The 26,188-nt window shown below is 33.5% G+C and overlaps 1 protein-coding gene across 1 annotated transcript in view; it reads left to right on the plus strand.

Annotated features, from left to right (window-relative positions):
• LOC140743518 (dipeptidase 1) overlaps positions 1 to 26,188 on the plus strand; it is a 141,801-nt gene that overhangs the window by 103,715 nt on the left and 11,898 nt on the right. The window contains exons 3-6 of the mRNA XM_073074851.1: positions 1,698 to 1,839; positions 2,174 to 2,330; positions 11,466 to 11,598; positions 21,615 to 21,771. Coding sequence (XP_072930952.1) covers positions 1,698 to 1,839; positions 2,174 to 2,330; positions 11,466 to 11,598; positions 21,615 to 21,771 — 589 coding nt within the window. The remainder of the gene's footprint in view (positions 1 to 1,697; positions 1,840 to 2,173; positions 2,331 to 11,465; positions 11,599 to 21,614; positions 21,772 to 26,188) is intronic.

Consider the following 26,188-nt stretch of genomic DNA (forward strand, 5'->3'; position numbering starts at 1 on the left):
GTCCCCTACTGTTGTCGGTCTCGTCAGTACCACTCTTCCAAACTGTAAGCATTATGATGAGATCAACGAGCCGGCCAAACCGGTCCACTGGCGATGCATCTGCCCAATACTGACCGCTTTGCAAATATTCCTCGGGGAAATTTTCAACGATAATTCGCAGTCTATAAGTGAGCGTAGCGTTTATAACATAGAATGACGATTAACTTAAATTGGTACTTATATTAACTTCTCTAGGTTCAAATACATATTAGCCACTGAAAAAATATTTCAAAGTGTATATACATTATCTGAAATCAAAGAAGATATCAAGATTGCAGTAATACAATATAGGAAACCTACACATTCGAAATATTTCGAGGAATTTTTCAAACATATATTTTGACCGGTGGATTCTTCAGAGTATAATTTTCCAGTATGGTAAGCTACATAATACAAATTAATCTGATAATTTATATGCTCTTTAAGTGGCACACCGTAAAATAAATCTAAACCCAGTTTCCAAGCGTACACCACTCTTCGTCTACTTTTAATAAATCTTTAAAAACGTAATGAGTGCAAAATAATAAAATTAAAATAATTGCAATCCCTAAAGTAGTAAAGCCTCAAAGTAGACACGTTTAGGAAAAGTCTTAAATATCAAAGCAGAAGAGACCCCATTTATTTTCATTATGGTATCGTGTGAAAGATACTTTTTATTCGAGAAAACGACGTGAAAGTGGCAACATAAGATGACATACGACCCGCGATATTCAATAAACTTCAAAGTGCCGCGTAAATCTGAGGACATAACCCTTAGATTTCGGGCCCCCAGTTCTCATTACTCGGAACAAGTGTGATTTTATCGTTTGACTTTCTGCTTACTGCTGCTTCCGCATTAGGTGCGGTTTAGGCTGTAGGTATGCCGAAGTATCATTATGTAAATCGGCTTAGTTGTTCTTTTTAAGGTTCTGTACCGAAAGTGTAAGAACAGAACTCTATTATTAAGCCCTATGTCTATTGACATCCTTTAATTCTGAATCAACTTTTTTCCAAATTAAAACTAATGTATATTACTCACACGTTGATTATTTACATATGTAAGGATTGTGTTGTCATCATTTAAAATGGTTAGTGATTTTCCATACAAAATTTTCAGATACTCCATCTCATATTATCCATAAATGAATGTTAACTTAGGTTAATATAAACTTTTCAATCCTACTAAGGTATTACACATTTAAATCCACCACAAATTTCACGCCGCTAGAAGTTGGACTAAGTTATACCAACGTTTGTGGAACTGTGTATGTGTACTTAATTAATTACTAGCTATGTTCCAACTACTTCTTCATCCTCTGTTAAGATTAGTAGTTCCACCAGTGTGTAGATATGTATCCACTAACTCATCCTGTTAATTAAATACACTACGTATCAACTATGTTGTAGGAAGTTGCAGAAAGTTGCAGAGGTTAGTTAGTATCATTGAATAGTTATTCGCCGGTATGTAGCTACTAAGTATTAATTTAGATAGGTACACATCTACTTACCGCATTTGATATGGTAGACCTGTATCCCATGAATTACGAATGAGTTGGAGTTCGAGAATTCAAAAAAGTAATGATTTGTCAATAAAATTGTATTTTATCCCATTAGAAATTCCGGCATCAATCACCAGACTTATTATAGCCGTGGTATAATAACAAGTATCTGTTCAACAGTGAGGATGGTGAACCGCAACGGCCGTCGCGCGGTCGCCTGCGTGCTGTTGGCGGTCACCGCGGTGGTCGCCGCTGCGTCCTACGACCGCGAGCGCCTCGAGATCGCCAAGCAGATTCTCGAAGAAGTACCTCTTACTGATGGGTTGGTGATAATCTTTATATGGATAATAAAACGTAGAATAATTTAGGAATTTAGTCATTAAATAATTAGAACGTTTTAATGCTTAGTAAAGTCTCTTATTACAATCCACTGATCCACCTAGCTCACATGTACGACTATGGTGTATTCTTCACAAAAGTACTGTAAGCCAGACATTTTTAAGGCGTTGACACTTAATCCTCCCGACTAGAATCCTCCGTACTCCTATGTGGCCGACTTCAGGTAGGATTCTGATTATTTAAAACAAGTCCCGCAGGAGAAGGATTCCTAGTATAGAACTTTAACGAACAATATTTATCGTGATCATTTATTCCAGCCACAACGATCTCCCGTGGAATATCCGCAAGTTCCTTCGCAACCAGATAAATGAGTTTGAGCTGGACACCGATCTGACCCGCGTAGAGCCGTGGTCCATCTCCAAGTACTCTCATACCGATCTGCCGCGACTGAAGGAAGGGATGGTTGGAGCCCAGGTAAGTCCTTTTGGAAATATAATAAAATAGTTGTGCCTTACGACTGAACTCGTGTTTCAAAATACACACGTGATACCACAGTTAGATCACCTCAATAACCAAAAATATTTCAATATCATCAAATAACGTGCGCAAAATACCCATTCTAATAAAATATAACAAATAAATATTGTACCTCGTAGGTAGAAAATAAATTAGGTGTATTATTAGTATTTAATTTACGCAAATTCTAAGCAATTGGAAATAACAGTTATAAAATGTTCAGTAAAGCGTATTTTATAACGAAAAGAAGAATAGAAACTCATTTAAATTATTCTACGATCTATTCGAAAAGTAATAAAATTCGCAAAGTAATAAAATAAAGTGGAAGTTACCTGCCACATAACGTGCGAAGAATCTCACGGGGCGAACTTTGTAACTATTTCATCCTTCAGCTGTAAAAGGCAATCGTAAAATAAAATTTTCGAACTGTGTTTACTCGCTAAAGCGAAGTATTACTCAATTGGCTCTTAAATCGTTTATTTTATTTTATAGTTACTCGTAATTTAGAGATTTCAACTAGCACTTAACTATTTTATTTTTGTTGTTTATACGCTACTCGTGACTGAGGATGTAGTCGTTTTTCGGCTACAAAAATATATTTTCACCACCTCCACTTATCAGGAATAAAGTAACAAAAATTTACATAATTTCAAAGAATTACGCCAATTTTACACAGCTTATCAATAATTACCCAAAAAATGTTGGAAACTTTATTTGATCCGTTAATTTTTTGCGTAAGATTAAATACTCTGTACAAATATTAATATATTTTGTGTCGTTAGGTCATGATTCGTTTATATAAAAGCATACGATGCAATTTCTGTCTATCTGAACAGTACCCTTACCTTATCAGTGCCCCTAGCGGATTATATCAGAACTTGGAAATTGTATGGGCCAATACGTAAACAAATACCAAAACAGTCATATTTGTCAAACGTAAGGGTACAGGTGAAAACTGAAGGGTCGAGATAATTTGATCGGGCGCATTTGAGAGGACCCATCTCCTGCGATAGACAGATGACTATTACGTAAGACAAAAGCTGACACACGTCACGAACGTTGGCTCGGTTCCAAACCAGTTAACAATAAAAGTCTCATTAAAACCCGACCAGCAATTTCCGTGAAAGCCCGCTCAGCAAACTTCTAAGTATAGCTTTTTGACTTTGTTCTACCAACCATGAGTATGAAAATATTGCTATGCAACCCAAAAATCGTAAGAAAACCGGCGTTACTTGCAAGTAAGCACGGAAAAACTTCGCCGATGATTAAAATATATAATTTTAAAAGAAGTCATATATTAGAAGCAAAATAAATAGGTTTACAGGTTAATATTTTTTATTAGAATCTAAATTATCTGTTACCAAAGTATTAAAGCTTCTAATAATCACATGAAACATTAAATTACTTAAAATTTAAGAGCATTAGAGAACACAAGTTACGGCAATGACAGGCATCCTATTACTCGGAGTCCTCTACGCAGCGCCGAGGACGGCCACCGGGGGGGTTTTAGTGCGGTAAAAGTCCCACATAACCCCGTGTTGCTCCCACGGCACCGGGTACCTTTTGAAGGTTTCCCCCTCGAAAAGAAAAAAAAAAAAAAAAAAAGGCATCCTATTACCCAACTGTAGAAGTTTATGATGTCGAGTGTATGTATGTCTCATTCTTGGGCACACTCTGCAGCCCAAACAGTTTTATGTATTTTAACATATGAGGTGTAGTTGGATTCTTCTAAATTGAGGAATTGACCATAGACTATACTTCAAAGCACTCGGTTTAAATTTTTATAATAATAGCTAGTTAACTGACCAAAAGTACTATGAATAAAATCGATCAATATTAATATTTGTTGCTTCTACGTTAATATGACACGATGCAACATTGTACGTTATTTGGTAGTATTTCCAAACAAGTCTTCTCATCGCTATTTATTGAAAATTCACTTAAGATTCCATTATAGCCCAGGGTAGCTTTACTGATATTGAAGGCTTTGGTGGACTCAAAATTGAATTTATAACCCATCAAGGCTTAATCTGCTTTTCAATACAGCCCATGTCAGCCTGATTGCACTTCTCAATTGATTTCCATTAAAACTTAAATTCTATACGATGTAGTATATGGGTTAATAGAACTTAGTCGTATTTAATACAACGTTCTTGAATCACTTAACATAATAGCTCAGAAAACTAAGTATTTTGATAAAGTGTTCAAAAACTGCGTATATCAATGTAATTGTGTATGCGTGCCGAAAGTGTAAGGATTTTAAAACAAAAAGTTATTATAACAGGGCTTAACATTGTTGTTATGAGACACAAATACGCGTTGCGGTGTTGCTGCCGGAGTCAAACGACAAAAGGTTCTACCACCTTCAAATTTATCTTCGTCGTTTGGATAACAAACAGAACGGACTAAAGAAGTAACATCTTTTCCTCGCCTTACTGATCGCGCGTTTGCAAGTGCAGAGGCTACCGGGTAGCAGGTTCGTTACCCCCTGAATTATTCATGATTCCGTATGATGGAGCATAAATCGGGAACATAATAGGCATTGTATTTAACCTACATGCGAGATGTAGGCGGGTTTACTCAAACCTTTACGAAGACGGACGGACAACACTTTGTAGCGTCGACTTAAACCTAATGTGTTATATTCATTAATTGCTAAATATTAAACGAACTTACTGTAATAATTTCACATCTCGACGCACTGTACCTAATATATTGTTAATCGCCTGTTAATAAATGTATAAATTTAAGTTAATTTTAACATTGTAGTAGTATTCTGTTACTTGTATTATCCCACTGTCCCACTGTTGGGCACGGGTCTTCTCACAGGGAAGGGACTTGGCTATAGTTTACCGCTGTAACCGAGTGCGGTTTAATAACTACACACGCTCTTCAGAGCTTTTTTGTGAGGCGAGCCAGGCATTCGAACCTCAGACACCTCGATTGGGAGGCCGAGTTTCGTTACTGTTTATCACTACCGGAATCAGAGTATGATACCACTCACTTTATAATATTTATTATAAACTAAATTTTTGATCGTTCATATTTTCCTGGGAAATGATATAAAGTAATAGGTACAGTTTTAAAAACATACTTCTAAACTAAACATTACATATGTTTACTCAGACATGCTTAAAACGTAAAACCTGAAATTTTTCAATCATTACCGTTCAAAACTTTTTAAATACATATTTGGATGAGAAAATATTGCTACGGAAACCTGTGAAGTTGGATTTCTATTTTCAACGAGCTTCTTCTTGTATTACTTGTATATATTTTACTTTATAATTTTTATATTTACTATGGCTTGAATCCATATTATTCTGATTCGATAAAATCCAAGATTTCTGGATATGAAAATATATTTAATCAACACGTTTACTTTAATTGGGAAGACGTACTTCATGCGAATTAAGAAGATATAATTGTAATGAAGAAGCACGCACGTAGTGTTGTATGCATAAATGGTTATAAACTTAACGCAACTTTCTTAATACAAAAGACATTTAATAAGTAGGTAGCTACTATTATAATATATTTCAACTCTCTTGTAGTTTTCTATGGTGATTTAATAATTATTTCATAAAAGTTAATATAGAGAAGCGTAATAAAAAAGATTTAAATAGAGCTTACAACAAAAAGCCTTTGTGAACAGGAATTCTTGGAATGTTTTACTGTAAGTCAACTTATATAAGTCTGTCTCGAAAAACAACTGCTCCCAATTTATGATAATTAAGATGTTTCTTTGGAGATGAAACTGTAACTCTAAGAATATATTTCCAGTTGAAAGATAACAAAGTGCTTTGTATTTATGGAAAGTAAGTTTGATTGCATTGTTTTTTGTATTGCTTTGTTTCAAGAAGAAAATTGAAATCCTGAAATGATAGTTAGCAACTAAGATGAGTAAAATCCTTGCGGAAATAACTACATTATACAGGGTGAATTTTTAAAACGGGCCTTCAGGGCCAAATCCGAAACTATAAGGATTAGCTAAAAATGCTGAAAGGAGTTACGAGGCCGATTTTGATAAAAACTAAAACTGCATCATTACTTTTTTAAAATAACTTTTTCCCTAGCCGGGAATCGAACGAGTTCATTTTGAAAAAAAATATACCGTCTATATTATTCCACTATCTGATAGTGTCGCTTATAAGGATCAAATTCTGGGAAGTAATGTTATGTGACAAATTAAAGGAAAAGGATTTTTTTAAAGAAAATACGTATTTTTCCATACATTGGCATACTAATCCTTAAGGATTATACATAACAAATGATTTATGTATAATTCTTTAGAAACAGACATAAGTCATACCATTGAAGAATTTGTTGGTTAATCAACTAATTATTCTATGTTATGACTATGACATACGGCTTAGTATGAGAAAGTAATAGTTTGGCAAATAAGTTACCGCCGTTTTTAGGATTTATTTTTTAATGAAAATAGATAACTGATTAAATAGTAAATTCTTATTGTTTGTTGTTTACAATTTCGTTCCAACGTTAAATATTATTTTCTACATCTCTTTTTTTAGTAATCACTCGGATTTGACTCTAAAAAGTAATTCTCGCAAATTGTCAACTTTACATCTTTATTAAACGAAACTCCGCCCATAGCAAGTAAATCTATTTTAATGGTCCTAAAAATAACCTTAGCTAAGTCTGACATAAAAATATAAATTATTGGGAAACAAAACATCCATTTCGAATGATTAGAAACATTGAGCCAAAAAAAAATGTTAATACACGAAATATTTAAATTAATGAATGGCGGGAACTTAACTGCCAAATAAATATGAAAAAATATGTATTTTCTTAAAATTGAGGCTTTTCCTTTAGTTTTTCATTTATCATTACTTTCCAGATTTTGATCGTTATAAGCAACACTATCAGATAGTGGAATAATATAGAGGGTGCATTTTTTTTCAAAATGAACTCGTTCGATTCCCGGCTAGGGAAAAAGTTATTTTAAAAAAGTAATGATGCAGTTTTAGTTTTTATCAAAATCGGCCTCGTAACTCCTTTCAGCATTTTTCGCTAATCCTTATAGTTTCGGATTTGGCCCTGAAGGCCCGTTTTAAAAATTCACCCTGTATATTCTTTTGGACTGAAAGGTTCTTATAAAAACTTAGTTAATTTTAGTAAAAGTATTTGATATCAACTCAAAACGAATATTACAAATAAGATTAATATTATGTTCGATCCAATCTTCTCGGGCTGATATCACGAATAACACGCAAGGCCGCCGTAGGCACATACTCGTACAAAGAAAAATATCATTTAATTTGAAATCACGAATCATATTTTTTTATATTTTTACACTCTAAAAGCTAGATAAACACATAGTGAATATATTTGTTATATGTATTACGTTATAATAATTGTACGTACTTTGAATGTAATTCATATCATAATAATAATTAGTTAATTTTCTATATGTTGAATTACACATACACACGTTTATGTATACGAATAACTTATGAATAACTTCAGGCATAACTTGAATCAGAAACATGTATTTCTCTTTTGAAATTCCTAAATTGTCACAGCGAAAATCCGAGAGGCGGTTTCGTTCACAAAAATGGTACCCAAGTATCTAAAATATTTTCAACATTGTGAACAATGCCTTTGTAGTGTCTGTAGCTTTATTCAATTTTAACGTGGGTTTTAATTCTTTGGTCGACCATCGCATATTTACGTAACTATTAAAGATGAACTATGTTAAAAATTGTATTGAGGAGACCTACATTAGTTTTTTAAAAGAGTTCTCAAAGGTGTGTGAAGTCAATTACGCTTGGTAACCTTAATTCCTTCTGGCTCAGTGGAGACCCGTGTTCAACAGTGGGACAGAAATGAGTTGATGATCGACTATGTGGATGGAGTATGGAAGTAATTTTCGTTCGCGCCGCTTTATAAGTGCTACGAGTATAAAACTGGAGGCGGCACATGTGTTAATTTCTCGTATACACGTTTCCTTTTGTTATGTCTATGGGCTGCAGTAGATCAGTGCGTGGCGTTGACACAGATACGTTGCTACCCCTAAGGACGTTGAAACGCATCGGATAAGTATGTTTACCTCACCACATCCTTCAAGTCTACCACTGTCTATCTTTCAAATCGGAATACAGCAGCGCTTACTACTGTAGTTATTAAGCAGAAATGGCGAATTATTGTCATTTTATGAATAACTATGATAGTTCAGAAATTATACGTTCATCTTCAAACTTTCCTTTAATTTTTACATTCTGTTGAACAGCTATGATAGTAGAGAAATCATAAAAAGTAGAAAATGCATGACAGAAGCCATTTCTTCGGCTTATCCGGCTTTAGAAATGCTACGACAGTCCGCCTTCCAACCTTTCTTGAGATCGTTTTACTTGAAGCGGTTTACGGTCAAGTATTTCGCTGTAAAACGGATTTTAAGATTTTATTTTAGAAATACCTTCAAAATCTTTTTTTTTGTGTGAATAGATTTGATGTGTCCATAAATAAATTATTTATGTTACCGAAACACAAAAAGTGTAGACTTCGTTTAATTTTCATATACCGAGGACCTGGAAAACGGAGGTTTTTTAATAATATATAATATTTAGCTTAGGATATCAGCCAAGCCAAGAATGTTTCGTATGTGAACTTTGTCATATTTTGTAGGTACTTTACAAACTATAACACTGTAAGTAAAGAAATACTATAAACACAAAAAGAAAAAACCCAACTGTTTAAAAATATAGCCTATTTTACTCTCACAATTTAGACTAAGCCAACGGCACCTCATTACTAAGAATCCGTCAAGTCGTTTGGGCTGCATGACGTTCCAAAGAATAATACATACATACATACGCAAGCATAATCGGGTAAAAACATCACGCTAATGTTAATAGAAAAAATGTGCAATACTTAAAATATAGTAAAAATCACTTTGGTACACATAACTAAAATACAGTTTATATTAAGACCCTTATTACATTTAAGACTCCTTTACCTAAATGCTTATTGGACCGCTGTAAACATGGACTATTTCCCAAAAGCGACCGCCATATGTTACGTTTCTGTAACAGCCTATCCGGTAAATACACAACGTAAGCTTAATTCTTATAGAAAAAGTTAATACAATATACGAGGGACGATAAAACGAGTCTATTAGAATAAATTTTCGGGAAAAGTAAACGGCTATATCGTGGGCGGCGGTATTCCAAAATTTGTTTTAGTGAGTGTGAGGTTAGCTCGCATAGTAACAAAGGATTCAAAATACTTTTGTACTATTTAATTTTTCATAATAAACATAATAAACCTTTGGGTTTAACTTCTGCAGTGGAACAGAATAAACCTTTTTTTATTTTGGAAAGGAAATGTTTAAAAGATTAACTTTCTGTGGGAAATAACCTTGCTTTTCTCTTCTATGGAAAGAACAAATTAAATGACATTTTTCCTGAAAACCTCACCTAAACCATATTGTATATATAGCAAATCTTCGGCATCTTTAGAATAAGATAACTAAGTTTATCTTGCTTGATGACTGTAAATGTGTTAAATGGCTACTCTTCATAATTCAAGCCTTCAACATGCTTCTCATTGTCACCATCTCAATTCATATTATTATTAGGCCATTAGGCCATAGCCCACCGCGCTGACCAAATGCATATTATTTAGTAGACTTCACATACCTTCGAGGATGTGTTTTAATATTTCCTCACGATGTTTTCCTTCATCGTTAAAGTTATTTATTATTTATTTATAACACGCACGTCGCACATAATATTCAAAAATTAAAAGTGCGTGCCCGAGTTTCGAACCTCGGATCGCTCGAGAGGCCGAATTGAAGATTATCATTCTGATAATTCTGAACAACTTATTACCCATTGGTAATATGTCGTGGAAACCTTTAATTCTCCATGCCCGTCTATTGTTACTATATAATCGAATTTTCTAAAAACAAACCAAGCTTAAGCCTTACAGAATAAGTAATTGCGATATACGAGGGACGATAAAAAATCTATTGGAATAAAGTTTCGGGAAAAAAATAAGCTCATTGAGCCCAATACGAGGAAAATTTGTATTCTGCGTTGCAAGTTCTAGTAACTTCGTGATTTCATACACTTTTCAAAGGGAATACATAAAATGTTTGAATAATAAAAGAAATTACGAATTCATATTCCACAGTTATTATTTTGACTGAATATTTCTTTATAGGTTCATTGAATCTTTAAAATTAGAAGAATCTTTAAAAAAATAAAATTTGGTCTGAATTACGAGGAAAACGATGCATTTTCATGAATTGATAAAAATATAATGCTTTTAATTCGAGCAAGACTATTTGATAATATGATTCCCATTCACGATATGATAGAGTTATGTATAACATGCACAACTCAATGCAACTGCAACTTAATATAAACCCAGTAGCGTAGTGAAAAAAATCTAAGTTTATGGAATGGAAACTAAATGTACACTGAGTAATATCTCTTCTAGAACAATTATTATAGATTAAGAACTAAAAACCGCGCTAAAATCGCACTAGGAAAATCGTTAATTCTGATTACAGACGATCCTGATGAGGTGAATGGGATGAAATTATTTAAATAGTGTATTGTCATTGGTTTTTGTTAACAATTTTAAATTAATCGGACCGTTCAAAGTGGGTAAAAATCGAGTTCAAAGATTCCGTTACGTACATACATACAGATCAAGCTAATAAAAGCGTGGTAATAAGTTATGGTATGTAACGTTGGTCACTCCGAGCCATGTATTCAGTGGAAGATGAAGGAAATATTATTAGTGAATGTAATTCAAAGTTAATAGAGCCCAAATAAACCCAACCCAAATAATGTGGTAAGGGAGACACAACTTTCCGACGCATTCCACTTTAATCCTCAGGGATAGCGGCGCATCTGTGTCCGACCTTATTATTAGGAAACTAACCCTACCTGAGGTTCATTAAAGATGTCCATGGGCGGGAGTAGCCACTTACCATCTGGTGGATTGCATGCACGTCTGCTACAATTGGCTTCCCGCTACAATTTAATCTATCCCGTTACTCCGCACCGCACCACAGATTAAAAATCGCTCCGCTACAGAAAACTAAACATCTGTTCGTAGTTCTGGTCCGCCTTCGTGCCGTGCGCCACTCAGAACAAAGACGCCGTGCAACTCACGCTGGAGCAGATCGACGTGATCAGGCGCCTCGTTGACAAGTACCCGCAACATCTGAAGCTCTCCACCTCCGTTAAAGGTAACATTTCGTACTCATGGTATATTTTTTGTTAAATTTTCGTTAAATTCCCTACAGTTGATATAATCAACTTTGCAGTCGTCAGTTGTGAACTGAACTGGACTCATTCAGCTGTAAGCAGAAACATTCTAAAACCGTTGAAAAATATTTTTTATCTTTTCATATTAATTTTAGTACAGTCCGAAATAATCGCCTACTGTATCGATATTTAAAAACCGGACAAGCGCGAGTTTAACACGCGTGGAGAGGGATCCGTACAAATTTTACACTGTAAATGAAAAACATGTTCTCCCATACGTAGTGTGTGAGAAATCATGTTTACCAGTGGAAAATGTTTGGTCATACATCTAAATTAAGGACGACCTCCCATCCTTTTAATCGTGAAATCCATTTTATATCATAGTTAGTATATTAAAACAATATTTCCCAAGTGGGGATTACTTAAAAATGTTCTAACCAGACGATGATAAATTAAAGACAACCGTATTAAAACCGTCCCAGTGGTTTTGGAGGTAAATGCTAATGTAGGTTCGTACAAACATCCTCTCACCCCAAACGCATATAGGTACATATGTACACAGTCTCCGTTCCGTTACTTTGAACCGTATCTGAAACAAGCTACTGTACCAAAATTTTGCCCACAACTGATAGAGCTCTCGTAGCGCAATGGTAGCGCGCTCGCTGTTTGGCTGAGAGGCGGTGGTTCGATCCCACCCGGGAGCATATTTGGTCAATTTCGGTTATGTTTTTTTTTTAATATTTTGCGCATTTTCTTTTTTATATTGCTTTGTATGTAATAATTTTACCGTAATCAATGCGTTAGAATTTGTAGAAATTATATTTTATCGAAAATTGTTAAATGACATCAAAGGATATTTTCAATTTTAAATTAAATGTCGTTACAATTGACTATTCAGTATTTTAAAACTCATAATGCGAAATTTTAGTTCCGATAAAGTCCACGGGAGCGCTGTATGACCGAATTCGAGAAATTAAATGCTCTAAAAACTACACTTTTTCTGGAGGCACGGCAGTGCCTCCGCCAAGTCGAGCCAAAGCCAAAAAAAGCGGCACGGCCGTAGCATACTTTTCTCGAAGCAATTCGGCCCATTTTCGACCCCCTGTAACTTCGTTGCATATGAAGCTAGAAGCTTGAATTTTCAGGAGCCAAGCAAGCATTGTGTAGACACGGTATATTTCAAATTTCATTAAATTTGAACCAGTAGTTTAAGAATTACAAGTAGTCAAAGTTCGTAATTTTGTCACTCACTCACTGACTGACTGACCGATCATCAAAACTTTAAGGCACTTCTAGCAGACATAGAAGGTTGAAATTGAGAATACAATTAGTGTTTAGTATATAACTCATGGGAAAACTAAAATATTTTGCAATTTCTGTCCAGTTATCTAGATACACCAACTACATTAAATAACTTTGTATCCTATATAAGTTATATAGGATGACAAAGTTACATTTGCCGTTAATGAATCTGTGTTTCTGTCCGCGAAATGTAAGAGTAGTAGGGGAGCCGATGATGTTAAATGGGTAGAAACTCGAGCGCCGATAGGTCCTATACGATTGTGTAGATTACACGTTAGAGTGAAGAAAAGGTTGTGTGATATTTTTCGATTCACCGTGGGAATAGTGTCTAGATGATTCGAAAGATGTTAAAAGCAGAGTCAGACATACTCAAGGCGCGGCAGGTTAGTGATAGAGTATATATCTCTGATGCCGGAAATATGTTTATCTGCTGGTTTGGGATAGTCATACGAGAGGTAAAAATGGAAAAAAAAGTAACCAGCGCATTAGATTTTCAAAGGGGATATGAAGCTACCTCAGATGAGTCGCCCATTCGAAAAACTGACGATTCGATTCGAAAGACTGTCAGTGACTCTTCGAAGATTATTATACAGGATAAGATTATTATACAGGAAATTCCAACTGATGTTTTACTTATCATAACCCTTCATCTGACGATTTAGTGGAGGGGTTTTCTATACTGACGATTTGAAAAAAAAATAGAATGAGAATGTATGAAGAATAATGTATTTTCCATAAAATTTGCCTTTTCCTTTAGTTTGTTATACACCATTACTTTCCAGGGATCCAAGCTAATAAATGGCGCTATCAGATAGTGCATATTTTCTAGCATTATTTCCTTTATATTAAAAAAATTACCGCACTCGAGTATGTCCAGGTATAGATTTTTTTGCAACCTTATTACTCCCTAACGCCGCCCTCAAATCATCAGATTATAAATTTATTGTTTTCAGAATGTAATTAAGCTACTATAGATAATACATTTTTTTATTAATAGTCTGATGGACTTCCCTGGTTGAACCCCCCAAATGGATAGTTTAAGATACTCTATAGGATGTAAGGTATCTCCCATATCTTAATCTGCCGCGTTCGAGTCACTCTCGAAATCCCGTCTTGGGCTCCCCTACTATTATAGGCGACGTCAATTGTTTTTATTCTCGAGACAAAAGACGTTTTCAATTCCAACTTCAATTTAAATTCAATTCAAATAATGGGTGAAGTGCGAATCGAACTCGTACACTGAGGGTTCCGTACCACAAAAACATTTGTTTATTTTATTTTTATTTTTACTAATTGATATTATAGCAGCCATATAATGCATTGTGAACATTTCAACTGTAACATCTATTACGGTTCAATAGATAAAATGAATAACGCCAAAAAATAGCAGGTCCTTATATATTTGTCCCTGTAGTTCCTGGACTAAAAAAGGGCTTCGATATCCCGTGCCTGTCGTAAAAAGCGACTAAAAGGGGGCTTCCGGAGTTGGGAGTGGCAAGAGGGAGCTCGAACCGTCCAATAAGTGTCCGCGGGAAGGACGGCGGTATGTGTAGTCGCATACCGTCGTGAACAAAGTGTTTGAAGGTGATAGAACCCTTTGTGGTTCGACTCCGGTGGCACCAACGCCACACCTATTTCTACCTAATAACAGCAGTGTTAGGAGTTGCTGTGTTCCGGTTGAAGGGTGTGGTAAGGGAGACAGACTTTTCCGAGGCGTTTCAGCTTAGTCCTCAGGGGTAGCGGCGCATCCGTGGCCGACCTCAGGTAGGAATATTTTATCTTATCTGGGGTTGATTACAGATGTCCATGGGCGGCAGTAGCCACTTACCATCAGGTGGACTGCATGCTCGTCTGCTACTCTTACATTATAAAAAAAAAAAAAAACACCGGATAGTTTAGGAGGAGCGAAAACTGTTCTCCCAACGCAGAGCTCGATCGAGGCATCGCGCTTAGAGGACTTCGGTTGCGTTCAGTCGGAGATCCCGGAGTTCTCCGACAAACGTTGAGGACGGCCACCGAAGGATTTTAGTGCGGCTAAAGTCCCACATAACCCGGCGTCACTCCCACGTCGTTGAGTACCTTTTGAAGGTTTCCTCCTCTTCATAAAGAAAAAGAAGGTCTTTGTATGGCAACTCTCCTTTATTTGAAAGTTTTTCTTTTTACTTTTATTACTTGTTGTTAAAGCGGCCACCATTATAAATATGCCGTAAAAAAATTTAAGTTTCTATCTATTAAGGATCCAGAAATAGAGCTCTATGTCAGACAGACAAACGGACAGCTTAGAAATAGGGTTCCGTTTTTACTCTTTGGGTATGGAACCCTAAAAAGTTATATAATATCAAAAACATTCCGAATTTCTGACAAATGTCATAAGAAGAAAACTAGATGTTACGGCTAATGTGCCTAAATCAGTTAAAACGCAGATTAGCTTGTCCATTACCTAAAGTACAAAACGAAGATTGTATCAATTTTTACCCCTTGACGTCGACCCATGCATGCTATGATGCGTCGTCGTGTCATGAATTTACGACAAACTTTGTATATTTTCACGAAACAATATCGCTTTGCGGCACGATGTCGCTATGTATCACACTACGTCGTCGTGTCGTAAAAAGGCATGTGTTTTAGTCCTAAGAACAAGTCTGAAAAGATGTTTCAAATTTTAACTACATAGTTAATCTGCATATTTTCTAGCTAATCTTAAGACTGCCTAGTTAATGTGTATGCTAACGTATTCTACAATCTAACGGCAACATACACAAAATACAATAACTGTCGTGAGGTAAAGCAACTGTCACCGTATTATAAAATAATAATAAGTTTGTTTCCAAGGAAACAAGTGTTTAGGCAAATTTCGGCCTTATTGCGCATAAATAAATGTCTATGAAAATAAGCTTACATATAAAAATTTACAATGTTCACAATGGAAAATCCCTAATAACTTCTAAAAGGATTACCCTAATTACACAATTCCTTTTGCCCTATCCGTTTTAGACCTAAACCTACCAAATGGCATTAAAGACAAACCAATATATATACGAACAAAAAATCATGTTTTCAACTTACGTAATATTAGGTACCTAACATTTCAACGCAATATTACAAAAATTTAGTTATATTCATTTCAAGTGATTCGAAATAGGAAACTGTTATATAAATCGAGCTTAGATAGCCACTTTATAACATATTCTTGCCATGATCACCAAAAATATCAGCTCCTAGTGGCTTGATAATTGATAGCTATAAAAAAAACGAAAATCCACAGTTTAATGTTGAATTTAAACAACCGTCCATTGCACAATTAGGGTATTTTTTTGCTCCATTGCTTGCACAAAACAGTTACAAATGCGTGTAAAAATGAACTGACGAGTCGAGTCGAGTCCCCCCGAGATAACTAGTCGGTAAGTGGTGTCTATGTGTGCGTTACTCCAGCCCACTTTGTATGAAGATTGACTTCTGTTAGTTTTTATTTTGTGGTAATACCTACCCGGAAAAAACGTGGAAACTATTATAAGAAACCTTTTTAATATAAATTATTTGTAATCTATAATAGCTATATATAAAATTATATTGTACGGTGAGTTAAGTTTTAAATAGAAGTGAATAAAAATATAGTCTAGCTGAAAATATGTATTATTAATATACTCTGCAAATAATAATTCTAAAAATAACTACAGTTGAATGCAAAAGACAAATGCAGACTAATAATTTTAGTATGAATTTGTTAGCGGTGAGTAAACTTATTGAAAAAGGATTTACTGTTAATTTCTTGAAAAACGGTTGCACTATTAGTAACTCTATGGATAACATCATCGCAACTGGCCACAACGTACATGGTATATATAAATTTAAACAATTTGTCAAATCACCGATATGATATTTGACAATGTCAAATAAATATTGGCATAGAAGACTAGCCCATATTAATCCGGAATATAAGAATATTATGACCGGGCTTGATGATGTGAACATTACGACGGATATGACGACTAGTAAGAAACCATTTCCAAACCTCTGAACGCGAACGAACGATATACTGGAGATCGTACATACAGATTCATGTGGTCCCATGGAAGCTACTTCACTCAACGGTTCAAGGTACATGTTATTATTTATCGACTATTATTCACGAATGACACATGTTTATTTTCTCAAATATAAGAGTGAGTATTTACGAAATTTCAAAAATATAAAGTGTTGAAATGGGAACTAGCAAGTCGAACAAATGTAGGTATGAGATCAGATGGATGAACGAAATTTTGTAATAGAGCTTTCAATATTTTCTTATCAACAAATGGAATTCTACATCAGAAGGCGATGCTATATACCCCTAAACAAATTGTTGTGGTTGAAACAGCTAACAGAACTATTATTGTAAATGCGAGAAGTTTAAAACGAATGTTATCATTATTAAATAAACATTTCATTTAATTTCATTTCAGAAGTCAGAAGTATATTATAAATTGAACCGAATTTGAGCAAGAGCAGTAAATACTGTGGTTTATATAAAAAACCGGAGTCCGACGAAGTCAGTGAAAGATTACCAATGATTTTTGTCGGATATTCAGAAGAAAGTAAGGGATGTCGATTATTTAATACGAAGACACGTTAAATCACTATAAATAAATAAATAAATAAATCACAATCAGTAGAGATGTTTTTTCCTGAGGACAATGGGAATAATTTCAGTTGTCAAAATAGTAACTTTTTTTGATTTAATTTATTGTCATGTTCGAATGAAAGTGATGATGAATGGCAAGATTATTTACATAACTACAAAGACTAACTACAAAAATTTAATTGGCTTTAAAAAATCTGTTGTTGAGATTCAACTAGTAGAAGGTACCGGAAAGGAAAAGAGTAGAAATATCTACAAAAAGGAATGAGATGCCATCAAAAACAATGCTTGTAAAAAGATCCAAGTCTCGCCATTCAGTTCTTCTACCGTAAAAAGTTTTGAGATCTATGTAAAACCAAGCCGGTAAATGTATGCAGTCCCTACTTAAGGGACCTTCTGTCTTAAGGTATTATCTCACTATCTAACCTAACAACATCTCATGGGACCATACCAATATTAAAAATCTTTTATGTTCTAAATAAATCGACGTGGCAATCGTACTAATGTTACCTGTGTGATGCGATATGATAAGATGAAAACACAATGTGACTTGCAGTACGATTGCCACGTTAATTTATTTAGAACATAAAAGATTTTTAATATTGGTATGGTCCCATGAGATGTTGTTAGGTTAGATAGTGAGATAATACCTTAAGACAGAAGGTCCCTTAAGTAGGGACTGCATACATTTACCGGCTTGGTTTTACATAGATCTCAAAACTTTTTACGGTAGAAGAACTGAATGGCGAGACTTGGATCTTTTTACAAGCATTGTTTTTGATGGCATAAATATTTTTCTGACACGAAAATAGATGACAGTGACAATTTCAATTGTCAAAACTGGTTCCTTTTTTTTGTTAGGAATGAGTAATCTTTACTAATAATTTTTACTTTGCTTAAAGTATGGCTGAGATAAAAAAATCCTACACATTTTTTGTCTTTCTGAATTAAATCTCTTAGATTTTTAAGAGCTTTAACTCTATTTTACACGTTTTCGAACTTGTTAACTAGAGTATCAGGACATATTTTATACACGATCATAATATTAAACCATTTTAATACAAAAAAGCGTTTAAATCAATACAACACAGAATATGATACTGTCTTTCGAAACGACTTTCAGTTGTTTCCGTGGTGTAGCGGTTATCACGTCTGCTAACACGCAGAAGGTCTTCGGTTCGATCCCGGGCGGAAACATCCATTGGTCCTCGTCTTCATTTTTTGTTTTTCCGTATAATTACTGATATAAAAATTTATATATATTATATAATATATTTTTAAAATGATATTTAATTTTCCACGATTTTTTTTTAAAAAGAGTAAATTTATAAGAAACTCACGAAAATAAATATTCTATTTGGCGTTTTACTCTGACTCATGTAACGAAAAAAATATGAAATGAAATTTTACTGCGAAAAATGGTAGTCAAGAGTAAAGATTAAAGCGTAAAGAAATGAATATAGGCGACAAATTAGGTCCTAGAAATGTCTGCAAGGAGAGGGTCGCGGGTCACCTGTGGCCAGCAGACCATGAGTTGTTGAGCACTGGTATGGAATAGAAGGTCTTATGACTTTATATAGGATCCTTTCACATTTAAGTTAGAAATTCCATATTACCATCATACTCGTCCGTCTGCGTAAGTTTCGTAAAAAGGAGTACACAGTTTTTGCTTTACGTATTAATATATAGATATTATAGATAATAAAGTAGGTACATTTTGGAATAAAATATAATATCTATATTCTTCTTATATATAAAATTCTCGTTTTACGTTGTTATTACTGTATTATTACTTGTGTGATGTTTGTAGAACTGTGTCCTGAGAAAGTAGAGGTGAACCGGATAGTTAAGATAAAGACAAAATAAATTAATAAGTGAATTATTTATTGAGTTAAATAAAATCAATAATATTTAAGTATACCTTAGACATAGCTTTGGTATGAAAATATTTGAGATCAATCACACTAACTATAAGCTAAAACCATTTTTATCAAAATTTATAAATCCGAATTCACCCCATACCTATGGGTCAAACCGGATAGGCGCTTTTATTATGCTCTTATTACATACACACAGACTACTTACTTCGACTATCCAGCATTCAGCCCGTTATATTATAAATAATATATTACTCGTATGTTAGATGTCTTAGAAACAGTAAGCACCATTTGAGGAAGTTAAATATCTATTACTTCTTAAATAGTATAAGCGGTGTAAGATAGCACGCACCTGACCTTATGGAAAACAATTTAAAAAAATCAAAATATTAGGGAACGTACCTTCTTTTTCAATTTTCCTTTATTATTTCATGCGTTGACTCATGACACTTCAATACATTCAACCCGTTTATATAAATGACATTGAACACTAATAACGTGTATAATACCTAATATACAAAACAATATATTTTTTTTTACAAAATGAAGCTTTGATGTATAATTATTGGAATAAACATAAATCAGTTTACCTACAAGTAATTTACTTGTCAGTATTCATTCAAAAGGCCAAACACGGTGACTGTCTTGTTAAATTGAACAATTCGCTAGGCTCTGGGCAATATATAAGGATACTTATCGAAATAAAAGAATACACAATTGTATAGTATCATCGAAGAGATACTTACGTTACTACACCATTTCAGTGGTGTACTATACCTACTTCGCATGAATTTCAGCCATAAATAATTATAAAAATATTTAAAATAAAATTGTACACTATTCCTACGAACAAAGGCAGTTGAATATAAAATGTAAAAATGTTTATATTTTCTGGACCAAATAAGTAAAAACAATATAAAATATATATATATTGCTTACATTGTTAAATTTACATGATATAATAATAATCAGTTTTATTTCATTTCGAAGAGTAACTCTTAATTAATGCCTACAGCTACTCAATACCAAACAATGTCCTTCCCGCATAACGTCGACGCCAAATACTCTTGAACTTATATCGGTACCAAGAATTGGGAATAATGTATTAGAAGATTTCTCGTTCGTGTATCTGTTGGTATTAATATGAAAGATTTACGCGTAATCCTATTACAAATATAAGGAAAAGGTAACTTCAAAGACAATTTCTATTACGGACATACTTTTATTTTACGTTATTAATTTTTACCCAACTGCTCCAGAAGGAGGGTTTATAAAATTTCAATATATTTCATATATTATGCGACTGATATTATTTCAGGTGTATGAATATTATAATTAGTCCTCCATCTTTATAGGCCGGTTAAATACTTGCATCTTACACCTGTCATGGCAGCAGAGTCGAACGAAACCATACCTTAGACTTACCATACTTAATGCTGAATGCAATGTAAGAAAAACAAATCAGACAAGTGGACAAGTATATCACTAAAAATGCACCTTAAATCCTAAACGTTCCTATCCTAAGTAGCATCGTAATTTACAACCGAGTGAAGCCCAGGGTCTGCTCGAATTCGGATTCCAGATACCTACATTACCCGAAACTGCACCGAGAAATGTGTACTACGCGAGCGGGTTTAAAAACTAACAGCGTTGTAACAGTTTTAAAATTGAATTTGCGCTTTTATTTATAGACAAACACAACTGTTTGCCTATATCAGTTTTTAGCCAGTTGTTACGGATTAAATTTTGAGTGTGCTTTATTTGTTTAAAAGAGGTAAAACGTTTCAGTTCGATTTCGGAGAATCGCTTGATTTTACTGTTTGATAACAGTAAAATCAAGCGTCAATAATGAAGAGTTCCAACTTAGTCCTTAGGGGTTAGTAACTCATCCGTATCTGATCTCATTCGTTACAGATCTTAATAAGTGGTAGGTCACTGCCGCATAGTGCATTGATAGTAAAGTGTTCACAATAACTCCAGATGGACAGAATGCTTCTACTACAATTTCATTTAAAACACAGATATATATGCTAGCTTGTTTTAGAATAGAGACAAACAATTCAATAAAATTTCTTTATTGACATCATAAATATTATGTACTTAATTGATAACAATTTATTATAGATGCTCTGACACGGTATATTTATTTTCATCATGGACATTTTTCATGTCTTATAAATAAGAAATATTTTTCTCGTAGATATCCTGGAAGCTCACAGCTCTCGTCCCCGCAAGATTGCCTCCCTCATCGGCATCGAAGGTGGTCACTCCATCGCCAACTCCCTCGGCGTTCTCCGCAGCTACTACCAACTTGGAGTCCGCTACATGACCCTGACGCACACATGCAACACTCCGTGGTAAGTGGATTAAAGATTAGCTGGCGTTTCTTGGCACGCGCCTAATATTTTTATAACAAAATTATTATGAAATACATTCTTTAGTTATTATGATTAAGGAGATGAAGATGAAGGAGGATTCTTTAGTTATTATTTAGGAGTAATTTAATCTATTTCCTTAAATTGATGAAAAAAGTATAGCAAAGTTTAATATTAGTTCTAATGATGCCCATGATAGGTATTGACTTAATGTAAGTGTTCAAATATTGCGCTCTTTAGATATGTACATTTTGGATGGTCGAAACAAAAGGATGAATCTAAAAATCTTAATATATTATCAATTTAAAACTGAAGAAGTGGCCCGTTATAGTATACTTTTATATAAAAAACACACTTAACGAAGTGTCGATTTACCCACACGTGTTATAAAAAAATCGACCAAAGTTTCTTCTTAATAAGTAATACGAGATCTTGACGGCTTGGGCCTAATTTAGTCTAATTTCGTCCCGAGATCCAATGTTCCATGATTATTTAAACGCGCCATGCTGTCATTCAAGAACTTAACTTACGAGTAAGATTAGGCTTCTGAATTCCAACTACGGTAAAAGCTGTGCCATTTAAACACTGATCAATAAAGATTAATTATTTTTGTAGTTAGTAAGACTACTTCATGAATAATGGAAGATGTCATAAATGTTTAACAATTTGGACAATAAAATTTCAAAGGATTTGTTCACCGAATTAGATATTTAATTTCTGGCGATTTTATTATCACGATTTGATATCGAAATAAAGTTTAATAAAGGCATAATAAAAACATAATTTGGATTAGGAAATAATATAATTTACTCTTCTGTAGAAAAAAGTAAAAATATGTATTTATTTTATTAAAGCTACAAATACTACAACTCTATCCAGAATGATTTGTACTGTACAACACAACGGTAAATAGGTATATTAAAATAAATATATTGGTTTTACATGTAATTTTAATCGTTAAAACGTTCTATGTATATGGTCTAATTTAGACAGATAAGTTTTATATCAACCAAAAATCTTACAAATCAGCGAAAAGTTAGTTAATAATATGTCAGTAGTCACATATATAAAAACTATAGACGTTTAAGTAATTATTAAAACTCTAATCTCACAATCTTAGCTAAATACAAATATCCGTTCATCTTGATCAAACTCCGAACGGAAAGACATCCTAACAATCTTCAAACTAACTCCATTCCTCCTTGATTTTCAAGATATTCACTTTTCGGATACACCTTTTCTGTATTAGTATTCCGTTTGTGTTTTCAACTAAATAACCTTTTATCACATTTACCCTACAACGTGTTTTCACTGTCTTAGTTTTCAAAACGAACGCCTGTATCATCATCTATACAATCCACTATAATAAATACTTACTAAAAATTTATAAAAGTTGAATATAGAAGGAGGTCCCCATACAACAAACCGGATTATTTTTGGAATTTTTCTAACAGTTGAACCGTAGTAGGAAGACTGTTGAAATTTTTACACTCCATTTACTACTATCACTGTTATTATAACGAATACAAATACTAACAATAATACATATTTTAATACAATTAAAACAACAATGCCATCAGCTATTGATACATTGTAAAAAAGTAATGATAGACGGCGTATGTATCGGTAGTGAAAGAAAAAATATAGAACATATTTATTTTGATGGAACGGAAGCATCTATGTATTATAGGTATCTACCCAAATAACATAATTTCCTATCAAGTAATGTGATTTTGAAAAGATGACGCATTTTTTTCAAGTTAAATGTAGTAGTATACAGTGTAGGGAGTTCTACAACTTGAGCCGTGAGACGTCATTCCACTTGAAGTAAAGCCACAAGTATTTAAAAATAGAAGCTGGTTTTTAAAACCTTTTTTACGTTGATTTATTAGTACATGTTTACGAAACACTTTATTCAATTAAACGTCAACCAATAAAAGTAAACCTCTAGTAAAGCAAGACTTTTTCTAACAGGATGTTAACTAGTGCAAAATATGTGTACTTAAACTAACCTTGAATTCGGAAACAACTTCGGTAAAAGTCAAACAACTAACCTTGGTACATCACTTGCGAAGTTATAGAACTTTTCTAAAACTGTAAATGAAATAAGGTAAGTACTTAAAATAAAATGGTGCTTAGTTTTCATTCGTTTTATCCGTATAGCGCCTCTTCTACACAACACACTAATTATTATTAAACTAACTCTAGTCTAATCAACAAGTTAAAAAACGTAGCTTATTCGATTCATACATAGATTAGTAAAGATTACTCACTCCTAACTAGAAAATGTGCCCAGTTTTGAGAATTGAAATACTTGCGTAAAAAAGTTTTGCCACGTCTCCGTGCTAAAATATCCCTAAAATATTTGAAATAATTATTTATTTATTATGTAAATTCATGTAAATTACGCAGTATTAGTTATTTATTCGTAAATTTTCTCTAAAAATGTTTTTATTTGTCAAGAATTCAAAAAAAGAACTTACGATAATAAGCCATTTGTGGCTTCATTCAATTTCAAGGCGGCGAAGTATCTTTACTAATCTATGGATTCATAATAGAAAATGTATCTCAAAGGTTTTTCAACATATATATTTTTTTTTTTTAAATATTTGCCATCTCACGGTTTAAACGACAAATATATGTACATTAAGGAGAATATTATTCCTAAATTGATAAGCAACCCTTCAAATTCTCAGAGGAGATCTATGTAAAACTAATTTGAAATTAAAGATTGTCATTAATATGTGGAATAAAATATATCAAAACGTGTATATATACTAGTATTATTTCTACAAACATTAACGCTTTTGTGGTAAAATATTTTATTGTTAAATACAAAATGAAAAAAAAAACAAATGAAAGAAAAGGAGGAAAATATAAAAATAAAAATGGTTAAAATGTTTTAACACATTTTTAAAGAAATAAAATAAAAAAAAAATGCTTCGCTACTATGGAAGGCTCTCGGGTGGAATCGAACCACCTACCTTTCGGTTTAACTGCCGAACGCGCTAACCATTGCGCCACGAGAGCGATGTCAGTGAAGGCGAAAGTATCCTACAGTTAACACATTTTAAGTTTCTTTTAAAAATATAGATCATGTGTGTTAAGCTGTACAATTTCAAACTATATAGCACTAGCAATAACTCACGACTCTTCTGCAGAATTTTTTAAGAGGAGAATATTTATAATTTTGGTGAATTATGCTGGTTCGATGGTTAAAATAAAGGTATTATAGTATATTCTAGACGTTCTTAGGGGCGTTCTAATTTAGTCCTTAGTGGTAAAAATGTTGGAACAGATGTTTCTAAAATGAAACAATTTTATAGAGCTTGTTATCAAATCGACAAATTTACTAACTAACATTCGTTATTTTACGTCCGGCCATAGTCCACCGCGCTGGCCAAGTTCGTATTTGACCCCTGCAAACCGTAAAATACTTTTTTAAAACGTAAAATAGATATTTAACTAACTGAAGAGCCAAATATGAATTTTCATTATGCTTGCTTCAAAATTAGCGGGTTTTGAAATATACTTTCCACCCCTACTTAACTATATAGATTTGTTTATACTGTTATTTATTTATATTTGACATAAAACAAATTAGGTAGTTTTTATTATGCAATATTGTTGGGAAAATGGGTGCCACTTGTTACTATAAAATGAGCTGATTACTTCACAACAAGTCAAATGTAACGGTGCTATACATTAAATGATAAGTCCCACTAAAAGCACTACATGCCGGTAGTGCTTGCTTTCAGTGTGAATGCATGAAATATGTTTCTGTTTCATAAACCCGCCTCTAGTCAGGATTATCTGGGCTTGTGAACATCCAGGAACAAAAGCTTTACAATAATTATGCACAAACATTATATGTAGGTAATGTAACAACTAATAGTAATAAGTATGAAATTAGGAATTATTAAACTGAAATATTTTTTTAAGTTTAACTACATATTTAATTATTTACAATATTAATTTAATAAAAAAGTACAAAAAGAATATATAAAACACATTTTAAAATACTTATGTAAACATAATTAAATATAATAAGCTTCATCCAAATTACTGTTCTTTGGAAGAGTCCCCAAAACGCTGGCGATATTACCTCGTTGAATAGTTAAGCTAATTCTTTGCCCGATGTGAAATAAATTGATTTGACTTAGAGGAAGTACGCTTGAATGTATTATATCTAAGGTAGAGATAGATTAAAAATATCGTCTGATTATAATTAATGATATCTTGATAGATATAGTTCTGTGTAAATTATAAAAAGCATAGTTACGTCTTTTCATTGTTTCATCGTATCATATTTTGCAATTGCGATTTCTCGCAAGATTGTGCTACAAGTATTATTATAAGGGAATTGCGTTTATTTCGCGTTCACAACTAAAATGAAAAA

This window comes from Epargyreus clarus, unplaced genomic scaffold, assembly GCF_041222505.1.
Source record: "Epargyreus clarus isolate Ecla_fem2 unplaced genomic scaffold, WU_Ecla_fem_2.2 ptg000007l, whole genome shotgun sequence".
Taxonomy (NCBI): domain Eukaryota; kingdom Metazoa; phylum Arthropoda; class Insecta; order Lepidoptera; family Hesperiidae; genus Epargyreus; species Epargyreus clarus.